At 38.9% G+C, this 12,062-nt stretch overlaps 1 protein-coding gene across 2 annotated transcripts in view; it reads left to right on the top strand.

The window, feature by feature from the left end:
• Window positions 1-398: 398 nt before the first annotated feature.
• Window positions 399-12,062, top strand: part of LOC131079719 (uncharacterized) — a 93,048-nt gene continuing 81,384 nt past the window's right edge. Inside the window, exon 1 of one of the 2 annotated variants that reach the window (XM_058017742.2) lies at window positions 399-789. Coding sequence is in view for 1 of the 2 variants with exons in the window: in XM_058017741.2 (XP_057873724.2) it covers window positions 1,329-1,439 (111 nt within the window). In the remaining variant the exon portion in view is untranslated. Of the gene's footprint in view, window positions 790-1,312; window positions 1,440-12,062 lie in introns of those variants that run through there. The other variant, XM_058017741.2, reaches the window with a different exon arrangement.

The raw sequence follows: 12,062 nt of genomic DNA, 5'->3' as shown, positions 1-12,062 counted from the left end.
AATAACTTTTGAATAATTAAATTTGTATCAAATATAAATACATAAATTAAAATAAAATATCAAGAAAGAATAAATTATATGAATAATTAATTAATGAGATTAAAGATGTTTCTATATTTTAAATAAATTAAATAAAAGTTATTATGTTTCTTATTAAAGAAAATGATTTAAATGTAAAATTGTGCTTTAAACAGGTAAATTTAAAATCTTTCTTTTATTCATTTAAAGATTTCCCTCATGCTTTACATATATTTCACCAAAGATAGATATGCTAATTTTTAAATAACTCAGTTTTTTTTTAAAAATTAAATGAAAAACAAAATATTTTTGGACATATTTAAAAGCGCCATATTATCAAGTCTCTTCGTTCCAGACACTAATTACATGTAAATACCAATGAACACCTTCTTTTGAAGGCAATCGGCGAAAATGATTGCAGGTCTATCGCCTGGTATGCAGTTCAATCACATGACTTATCATATGTACCCAACCAAAAACTTAATAATTAATTCAGATGCTTCGGGAGACAGACAGACTTTTTCAGATACCCTATTTGACCATACACCCTAGTTGTTCATTAACTTGGGTTATTATATATTCAAAAATTACAATGTTCTTTCCTTCCCACTGGGTGGAGCCCGGCCCATTTGCTTTAGGGGCTAAAAGGAAAGTTGCTGACTCGCTTGGACTCATCTACTGTCGTGATGAAGTTCAGGCGTTGGGTTCTTGTTGCATTCTGTGAAGTGGGGATTCCGTTACATTTTTACAGAAAAAGATATTGAATATCAGGTAATACCCATTTCTATTGCAATCTGTAATTTGTTGTTGACTTGTGTTTCCATTGGGAAATTTTCAAATCTCCATCTGTATCGGCTACAGTTACATTTGCAGAAGACTAGCTGTTTCTAATACCTTTCGCTCTGTGTGTAATGTATGTATGATGATGTAATCAATCTATAATTGGATTGTGAGTAACGGGGATGATCGATTGTTCTCTGGATAGCATTTTCCATATTCTGTTGTCAAAAATTGCACTCACAATACAAGGTCCTTTCATCAGTAGAAGAGAAAAAGAGGATTCTGCCAGCTGGTCCAGCTGTATTTGTGAAATGCAAATGAATGGAATGGAAGATCATTAATCCATATTTTGATGAAACGTGTCAATCTTGAATGTGCTCTATGTTATATTTACACATTTCCCTTTAGCTGTGGTCTAGAAGTAAGAGGGAGAACTTATTTAATCATTGACCCGGTTTCAAAACCCAGCCCTTCTTCCCCTTAAACAAAATGGTCTCGTGTTAATGCAGTGGCAGAGGAGTTAACTTACAATGGATCCATATCCAGGGGATATGAAGAGCTGGTCGGCTTTTCAGCTAAAACAGAAATGCTGCTCTATGACAAAGACTGTAATGTCTGATGGAAGAGCAGTCTTCTCCAAGGTAAGTAACAGATCAGTTAGACTTAGCGGAGAAAAAGATGTACGCAGACATAGATACACATTATAGTCAACGGGAAATCCAGTATAGGAATGGGGGCCAAGGCCTTGTCTCCATACCCTCAATTTTTGGTGTCTTCATTTTAATTTTTAATTTTTGAAGGGTAAAAATATAATTTATTTAACAAAAGCGTGTTAAACACACCAAATAGATTTCCAGATAGTTATAGCCATCTATACAAACCAAAGAAGAGGAACCCACCGAGGATTCCTACAATACCACTCTACATTATATCGAATGATATTAAATCTTCCATCATTACTGGGCTTACCCTTGACCAACACCAAACAATTATTCTAACTGGTCATTTTGGATAGTTTTAAGTATCTACTGGACTTTATTCTGGGCCAACCCTCCCTAATTAGAAACATTTTAAATACACACCTCTTCCGAGGCCCATTTAGCTTAAGCAATCTGCCACCTTATTCCACTCTCTAGGGATATGGACAAATGATATTGATTCAAAATTTGTGGCCACAAAAAGAATTTGCATAACCACTTGAGCCGATCTCCATGAGGAGTCTTGCAAATTCTTTTTATTTAACAAGGAAACTAGGATCAAAAAATCCATCTCATATACAACCTTCTTCCATCCTAGCACTCTAGTCTTTTCCAATGCCTTAAGAATGGCCCAGGCCTCCATCTGGTTATTTGTATGCGATCCCATATAGGAAGAGAGAGAAAGTGGATAGAGCCTTTAGAATCTCGAGCAATTCCACCAATCCCTGCTACACTTGGATTACCACAAGCAGAGCCATCCTCCACTTACTAGACCTGTCCACCTTCCGAAAAGGTTGCATTCTATGACCAAGCTAGTTTGTATGGCTAAGAGGGAACTAACTCTAGGAGTTTAGGAATACGACCATCTCAGTAAGACAAAGGTTCATCAATGCTAATCTTGGCCTCAATAGTTTCTATGAGCATATTCCTAATCTTATACCAAACTTGCATAAGTATACTTCGACACTCTTGAAAGATGCCTCGGTTTTGCTTTAGCTAAATCTGCTAAAGGATAAATTTAGGTCCAATATCCCATGCCACAAGGACAGATGCTGCAGCTGGGGGTTGTCCATATTATCCCAAAACTCCGACAAGGAGGGAGCTATAATTCTAGTTCTATTCGAGATATTCCACCATAAGCTCCATATCATTGCAGAGAGGGGACATTGAAAAAGAGGTGATTAGAAGATTCTTCATTGTTCCTGCGAAGGGCACAAATGGAAGGTCCCCGACATCCTCTTTTTTTAATGTTCTCCAAAATTATGCATTTGTTTTGGTTTAGCAGCCACACAAGCATGTTGCAGTTCAACCGATTTTATTCCAAATCCTTGATGCAATGACAAACAAACCTCCGCACGAGCTACAAACTCACACAACTCAACACACATGAACAGAACATAGACTCTCTGTTCTTATTACAAACTTAGATTGCAACATGAAACAATTTTACTTAAACAAATTTCAAAACAACAGTTACATTATAATAACTTTACAAAAATAATGCCATTCATATTGACCTCTGCTCTCTCCCACAAACCACAACCTGCAACTTTCAATATCTTCAACGCCTTATTCAAATATCTTTGTGCCCTTCTGTTGTGACCATTTCACACATCGCCCCATTAGAATGGGGACCCCCTCTTTTGCTTTTGGTTTTGCTTTCTCTCTGCTTTTAGGTTTTTTTGAGTGAGTGAGTGGTCTGTATGGGCTGGCTGGATTAGGGCTAAACCTTGGAAGCTCGTTTTGGGTTTCTTTCAAGCTAAGTCTAGTCAAATTTTGGAAGATTGTTATTCGTCTACCTGAAGATTCAAGATTGCCAGATTGAAACGTGCCTTTCAGGAGAGTCAAATTGGTTAGGTCAGGGGCAGGATGAATAGGTCTCAGGTCAGGTCTAGATTGAAGGAGGTTTTTTAGGTAAGGTCCTGTTTGTTTCTGAGTCTGAGTCAGCTAAGCGTGGTTAGTGAAGAAAGGGAGTTGATTTGGTTAAATGGAGAATGAAATGAATCAAGGGCTTGAAAATGTCAACTTCGCCTTTACCCTTCCAGAGGGTCCAGGGCGAAATTCTTTGTAGACTGGATTTCCTTCACAATTTTGGCTAAGTTTTGACATGTTTGAAGATGAATTTATGTATTCTTTCCTACAGAGGGATTTGATCGATTTTGGAGAGCAAGATGATGCCTGAAAGAGGATTTTCGCTCCTGACCTCTCCAGAGGGTCCAGAGCGAAGTTCATTCTAAAAACCATTTCTTACTTGGAGTCAACTGATAATCCTTTTCCTAGCCTTGAAAATGATCTGACCTTGCCTTGGGAATGGTTTGAAACTTAAAAACTGAGCAATTTAGCTTGGAATGAGGGAATTCGCTCCTGACCCTTCCAGAGGTTCCAGGGCAAAAATTTTATTTGAGCTTATTTTTCACTGACTTTGGCTAAATTGTGATGTGCAGGGCATCTTGGAGGAAAGATTGGATCATTTGATACATTTGAAGATTTGGAAGCATGCAAAATGATGAGTTTTGGACAAGGAAGGCAAATTCGCTCCTAACCCTTCCAGAGAGGGTCTTGAGCGAAATTTTGAATAACCCTCATCTTGCAATGAAAAAGGTCAAGTTTTGGGCATGAATGAAACAAGGACGACTCCCTTTTGCCTCCTAAGGAAGTTTCAACTTGAAAGAATGAAGGATTTTGCCTAAAACCTAATTTTCGCTCTTGACCCTTCCAGAGGGTCCAGGGCGAAAATCTTTATGGGAGGCATTACTTGCTCAGTTTGGTCGAATTGAGATATTAAAGGCATGATGAAAGGTGGAAAGAGCATGTTGAAACCTTTAGGTATGTTTGGAGATGAAGAAAATTAAGGATTCTGCCCAGGAAAGGCAATTTCGCTCCTGACCCTTCCAGAGGGTCCAGAGCGAAATTCCTCATAATCACTTTTTTTGGCCTTCCTTGGACATGAGACTTTATTCCTAGGCAATAAAAGGTGAAATCATACTTAGCAAAGAAGCTTCAAGGTGAAAAAATGAAGGATTTTGGTCAAAATAGTGAAAATCGCTCCTGACCCTTCCAGAGGGCCCAGAGCGAATTTTCTCAAAAACACCTTTTTGCTATCAAACTTGGCTAAACCAAGTGGGGGATAAGATGAAACTCAGAAGGAATTGCCCCTAAGAATATGTTAAGGTTGGAGGAAATTATCAAGAGGTGGAAGAATTGAGCCCAACTGTGAATTTCGCTCCTGACCCTTCCAGAGGGTCCAGAGCGAAATTTCTAAAAATCACCTTTTTCTTGCAAGGTTAAAACAATTTTTGGTTTTTTATGGTTTGAATGAATCTGAGGAAGTATCTTTTGTCCTTTGAAGATAATTGGGATAGTCAAGAAGAAGCAACCAAGCCTAGAAAAGGAAATTCGCTCCTGACCCTTCCAGAGGGTCCAGGGCAAAAATCCTAAAGCCTATCTTTTCCTCCAAAGTTTGAGCGAAACTAAGCCTAGGCATGGGTTTAAAACGACATTTGGATTGCCCTAGAGTGGAAATGGATTGCCATGAATGCAAGTTTTGAAGCCAAGGAAGAAATTCGCTCTTGACCCTTCCAGAGGGTCCAGGGCGAAATTTCTAAACTCTCCCTCTTTAGTGCAAATTTAAGACAAAATCTTGCTATTCATGATTTAGATGGGAGAGAGGCATGATGTTCTTTGCCTTAGAAGTGATTTGAAGTTAAAAGCATGAAGGAATATGCTTAAAACTCAAAATTCGCTCCTGACCCTTCCAGAGGGCCGAGGGCGAAAATCATAAAATCAACATATTCCTTCTAAGTTTTTGCTAAGGCAAGGATGCATTAAGGTAGAAATGACCTTTAAGACCATTAATGAGTAATTGTTTGCTTCAAAACTTGATGATTCTAGGCCAGAGAGGGAAAATCGCTCCCGACCCTTCCAGAGGGTCTAGGGCAAAAATTTGAAAAACCCCTATTTTACCTTGTAGGATCAAGTCAAACTTGGGTGGATTAAATGAGGAAGAACATTGCGTAGCTATGAGTGAAAGATTTGACAAAAGTTGATGAAGGAGTAAGCCTAAGGAGGAAAAATCGCTCCTGACCCTTCCAGAGGGTCCAGGGCGAAAAACCCTAAAATCACCTTTTTCCTCCTAATTTGAATGAAACAAAGCCCGGAATTCAGTGAAAAGCCTATTTGGAATGCCTTGAAGAGGTTTTGAACTTTTGAAAATGAAAATTTTGAGCCCAATTATGAATTTCGCTCCTGCCCCTTCCAGAGGGTCCAGAGCGAAATTCCCTAGAATGCACTATTTCCTTCAAAATTTTGATGAACTAACCTAGTGATGGAAGGAAATGGATCCTGGAGATTGCCTTAGAACAGTTCAATGATCAAACTAAGGTGGATTATGGCCTAGAATAAAAAATCGCTCCTGACCCTTCCAGAGGGTCCAGGGCGAAATCATCAGGAAGCTTCATTAAGCCTCAATCCAACCTTGATATTGTCCAATTTGTACTAAATTACCTAAATTCAAGACATTTGGGAGGTTGAATTAAATTCACATTAATTAAGGCATGGGCAATTTAATAAATTAATTTTTAGGCCTTAAAATAATTAAAAAATCCACCTTGGAGGCATTGAAATTAATTTTAAAAATTAAAAATAACAAAATGAGCTCTCAAAATCATTATTATGCCTTTATAGGCAAGTCAGCCACCTTTTCAAAAAAAAATTATTTATCTTTGCCCCTTATTTGCCAGGTCGGCCTTGAAGGGATTAGGGTGAGTGCCCTATATAAAGGGGGAGTGTTGTTTCAAATTTCAAATCATTCATTCATTCCTTCTAGGTGCGATTTTGAGGAGCAAATTGAGGAGCGAAATCTAGTAGATTGGAGGCAAATTTTTGCTAAGTGTTGGAGGCTAAAGAAGGTGAAGCTCTTTTGAAGGCTAATGGAGGCATAATTCATCCAAAGGAAGACTATAATTTAACCCTTGTCCAGCAAAATCCGGTCTTCTTTCATCATTTTCCAAAGGTTTTATAGTTAAGCACTCAAGGGAAGGTATGGGGAATCATTTTGATGTTCTTATTCGAGGTTTGTTTTAATTTCATAGCAATTTTTTAGAAAAGGGTCCGAGTCTTGAAAGTTTGATTCCATTCATAATTAATTGAGAAATGAGTAATTTTAGATTTATCATTAATATCTTGAATCTTCCCTTTGAAGAGTCTTAATTTCTACACTTTAAGTTATGATGCTTAAAGACTAATTTTGAAATTTTTGTGTAGGCATCAAATGGCGACCCCCAAAGTCGGAGGAGCTACTAGTCGGCAGGCTCTCATCAAGGAAGATCAGAGGAGCGACGAATTGGAGACCAGGATCGTGTCCAAGTGGAGTAATATCGGAGACACCAACTTAGGAAACTTCAATTTGAAGAAGTTTCGAGAGGTCCCCTACATTGGCAAGCCATCACCTGTTGCGAGGAGGATAATTGAAAGTGGCATCATCAAGGCTGCAGGTTTCCCTCCCGTCGTCAAGTGTCATGAGCTGATGATCGAGTGTGCCCGCCACTATGACTCACAATCGAGGACGATCGTAACCAAAGACGGGAACATCTTAGCTTACCTTTTAGAGGAAGCTATAAGCGAAGCTCGTCATCTTCCAAACCATAAAGATATGATTTACAAAAGCTTAGAAGGAGCAAGGTCGATCTATGAAGATGATCCTGAGACTTGTCTGAATCTCATCAATAAGAATTGGTTGCTCAAAAGTTGGCCTTGCCTGAACAAGATTCCCAATACACCACATAGGATCGACTTCCAGGAGGAATACAGAGATTTGATAACTTTGCTCAATCGAGTTACAGGGGCTCCTCAAGCCTTCTTCTTCGAAAAGCGGATGTTCTTCTTCATTCAAATGATAGTCCAAGGAAAGGGAATGCTTCATTGGGCCAGAATCATTAGCAATTGTCTGGATGTGCAGTTGAGAAGGCTAAGACCCACCAAATCATTCCACATGAGCTCATATGTTATATATGCCTTAATCAGGAGTTTCGAGTATGCAGGGCTACCTCACAGAGGAGTGATCGGAAGAGGACCCAGAGAAATGAGAGTTTGTGATTCTTATGTTCATCTGCATCATCCGCCTAGAAGTGACTACAAGTTAGTCAATGAGACCTTCACGATGAACATTACCAGGATATTGCAAGGTGGGATTCACAATCGACTATCTCTGGATGCACAGGAGCTTGTGAAGAAGTATGGCGCATGGTTCATCCAGTTTCAAAAGTTCACATACATCAGAGTTCACGGGTGTCCTTCACCACCTTACATGTTGCCAAGATATCCAATAGACAGGATAGTACTACTTGAGGTGACTAGACAGTTGGCAGCTTATGCGAAGGCATCCAGACACAAGCATGGAAATGGAATTCCCGTGCCCATCATACTAGGGAATTCAGTTGAGGTGTGTCCTAACACTCAAGCCTCGGAGGATGCAAAGAAGGAATTATCTTTATACTCATTCTCATTCTTTGCCTCGCGGGAGAATTTTGCTCCTCATGGTTACTATAGGAGTTGAGAAAATACAACACCATAGGAGCCTGAAGATCTTCTGCAAGCCGAATAACCTGTTACAAGGAGAAGCAATGAAGCAAAATCTGAAGAACATACAAAACACAGAGAACATGCTCAAAAAGAGAGAGCTCAATATTCACAAAAATATGTAATGTGATTCTTACAATGAAAAGAAAGAACTCAACCTTTAATAGGTCAAGAAACCCTAAAAAGGGAAAACCTAGGTTTGCACATAATAATTAATTAAAATAATTAATTATATGCACCTAAAGTTAGCTTAAGTGTAAAAGAGATAAAGGGAACTTAAATAATTAAACAAAGAATGTTTAATTAATCATGTAAATACCCGAATCCTCTAACAGTTACATGGAAGAGACAGTCGGCAGGAAATACAAGCATGAGTTTCAGGTGGAGGACTTTTGGATGAATCTCCCAGGTGATTTAGAGGTTAAGAGAAAGATGCATTCCCAGCTACCCTTAGATCTCATCAGGAAATGCAAAGTTTATAGAGTAGCCGATCAAGCCCAAGATAATGGTAGATACCTCCAGTCATCTTATGAGAAAGAGGACAAGGAAGTGAAAATAGATTGGAATGAGCCCGAGGTTTTAGACTTGAGAGCCTTGATGGCCCCCCCTGTTTTATCCTGCACTCTTAGATGGGTGGATGTATAGCATCAGAAGTTGAAGGAGCAGAATGTATCAATGACATTTACTTTGGAGGCAAGACTAGAAGAAGGAGAAGCAAGCGTGAGTGAGAATACTTCTCATTCCAAAGGTTCAAAGAGAAAAGAAAGACTTGAAAAAAAGGAACCTTCCAAGAAGAAACAAAAAACCAATCCTGATCACCCACCAAGCACATCTTCTCGACATGAAAAGAAGGCAAGTCAAGGAGAAGATCAGGAGAAGATGGTATATGAAATTGATGAATCTATGGAATCCATGGTACAAAATGACAAGCAAGAAAAGGGATAGACACCTCAGCAGTCGTCGAGTCAATCTCCCCAAGTTGATGCTAATGAGCTACATGAAGAGAAGAATGATGATGAAGCGACATCTCCTTTCCGAGAGGATAGACCACTGCTTAAAGAAATACAAGTAAGGGAAACAAGATCCGCCATTCCAGATTGGTTAAAAGAGAGACTGACAAGGGTAGTTGTGGTTGAAGAGGAAGAAGATGTATTTGATTTAGAAAGCCTTATAGGAAATTCTCAAGAGGTAATAGAAAAGAAGGAGGCCACAAAGATGTCCAAGGTAATTAGAGATGAGACAGGATCCAGGAAATTGCAAGTAGCTACACCAGTAGTGGACAAATATGAGGGTGAGATTCTTGCAGATGTGTATGACCTAGAAACATTTGAGCTTGGTCCACTTACCTCCGAACAAGCAATGGAAGAAGCAACCGACTCATTTGAAGCACTTAAAGACAAACTTAAAGAAGAAATGGAAAAAAATAAGAAGCTTGAGAGGGAGGTTAGTGCTTGGAGAAGCTATTTTAGTCATTTCAATCAGCCCTTGAGACGTCAGGATCTAGCAATATCCCCTTTACAAGCACTCCCTCTTGAATCAGTGGGTGAGGCAGAAAGAGTAAAGAGCTTGGTTCAGCTTATGAGCTCCTGGATTGATAAATCCCACACGGTAGCTGTTGAATTTGCAACAAGAATGATGAAGACAGTTCATCGAGCTATCTAGGTCCTTGAGATTATCCATAATCTAATGATAACTGTAGCTGCATTCACTCACACTAGAGATGTTATCATTCCTGTCCTACAAGTGATAAGACAAACACCAAGACGGATTCTGGCACAAGAAAAGATAATGGATGGAGGAACCCACAACCTCCCACAGTGGTCAGCTCTGCTCCAGATGAAAGAGGTCCTTTTTGAAGACATCAACACCAGATGCAGTCAAGTTGAAGGTATCATTCATCCAATTCAAGATAAGGTGTTTGAGGTGTTGTGTACCATTCTTGACAGGCGGATCGAGATTGAGACAGATGTGGACATCCAAGAGTTGGAGGAGAGACTCAAGGTCATCTTTTGCAAAGAAGAGAACGTCATCAAAGATAAGCAACGAGATCAGATGTACACTACTATGTTCCTGATTGAGAAGACCAAAGAGCTTGAACCTGGATGGGAGACAACTCTTCTCAGTGCTTTTGATCAAGTCCTTCACTTGGAAGAATGAATGAAGAATCTTTCTGAGATTCCCATTGTTGAGATTGAGGGAATTGTGTTCAGATTCATTGAATATGCTAAGAAAGAGCATAGGAAAGGGAAGAAAATTCTAGATGAAAAGTTGTTATAGGATGATGTGGCAGCTTAATTCCTATTGGTCTATGTTTCCTCGATATTTGTGCCAGTTAATTATTGGCTATGCATTTAATGATGTTTATCTAAATGGGGACCTTTTTGTAACAAACCCTAATTAGGGTTTAGGTGTCAAAATCTCAGCCGTTGATCTTCTTTCAATCTGGGCTATTCATTGTATTTGAGGATGCTATATATACCCTCACTCATTTTCTTTTTGATAGTTAGAAGTTAGAAAAAAAAGGGAGAGAGAGCTTAGAGAGAAGAAAGTAATTGTGTAGCAAGCTTGAGTAGTGAAGAAAGAATTTTGAACAATTGTTGTCCATTTGGCTTCGAGATCAATAAAATATTGAAGTTATGGTGTTTTATTGCAATACTTGTGGCTATCTTCATGATTGTTTATTTTCTTGAATCACTCTCAGTTGAAGTAGTATTTAAGTTTAAGTTTGAAGGACTAAGTGTTGTGCTTGATCTTTGGTGAGATTCACGTTCCAAACCACTAGCTTCTTACTGATTGTAAGGACGCCTTGTGTGGTCAACTGGAAATATTGAGATTGCTTAAAAATTCAATCATTTTTGGAAGTATTGATATGTATCCCTATGATAGTATCTATATCCTTGATGATTTGTAAGTTACTGAATCACCTTAGAAGATCGCATCAATTCCAGTAGAGTTGTAATTTCTTGGCGATACTGAAATTGGTAGAATCTTACCAAATCTAGCCTTCATTGAGTCATTCTTAGGATTAGATTAGCATTCCTTCCTTGAAACCCTTATCCTTTTGACATTTTTGAAAATTTGTTAGTGTTAGGAAAATCCTGTTCTTGCAGTCGAAAAGAGAGTAACACGGACAAGCTTTCTCTGAAAGTACGTAAGGCCCCTTGAAGAAACAGCATATACAACGACCACTGGTGCTTATCCACACGTAGAGATCCTACAACAAAGAATCTTGAAGTCATCCCGATTGATCCTTTTCGCGACATTTTCAGCATTCAGAGACTTTATTCAAGAGAGGGTAAGATACCTTTGGGTATTTTATTCTGTGTTTGGTTGTGTACAAAATACACATCAACACCTTCCTTTGTTCACATGCAAACCTCCTTCCAAATTTCCTCTTTTAACCTCTATACACCCTCTACCAAAGTCCATCTCCCCATTCCCATTCATTCTTTGCAGGTCCGGCACCTCTAAAATCTACAAACATTTTCTCTCATTCCTATGCAACCCCCTGTTATCTCCTCCTGTGCTATGCACCTTCCCTTGCTAATGCTGCACAACACCATTTTCTTTCCTTCCCATTGAACCTTCTACTCTCCTCCTTCAGCCCCCCCAATCAACTCCCCTTCATCTTAGGTTTCTCCTTCTGTGTAGCCATCTGCACTTACTCATTAATTTTTCACCACAACTCCCATACGCACCTAGTCTTCATTCAACTTGCGTTCCCTTCCTTCAGTTATAATGTAAGTATAATTATAGTCATTAATTAGAAATAAGACTACGTTTTCTAACTGCCAGAGAATCTACTTACCATTCGATAGATGTCCTTACCCTGTTTTGATGCTCCCATTTTGGCATGGGCTGATGTGGCAAAGGTCGCCGGCCAATTAATTTGCTTGAAAATTTATTAATCCTTTTCTCCAATCCATTTATGCATATCTTGCTATTCTTGGGATCCATGAAATATTTTGTCAAATAGTCTACGTGTCGGTT

This window comes from Cryptomeria japonica, chromosome 1 (assembly GCF_030272615.1).
Source record: "Cryptomeria japonica chromosome 1, Sugi_1.0, whole genome shotgun sequence".
NCBI classification, from domain to species: Eukaryota; Viridiplantae; Streptophyta; class Pinopsida; order Cupressales; family Cupressaceae; genus Cryptomeria; species Cryptomeria japonica.
The sequence above is the reverse complement of the archived record's forward strand: the minus strand, read 5'-3'. Positions and strand labels throughout refer to the sequence as shown.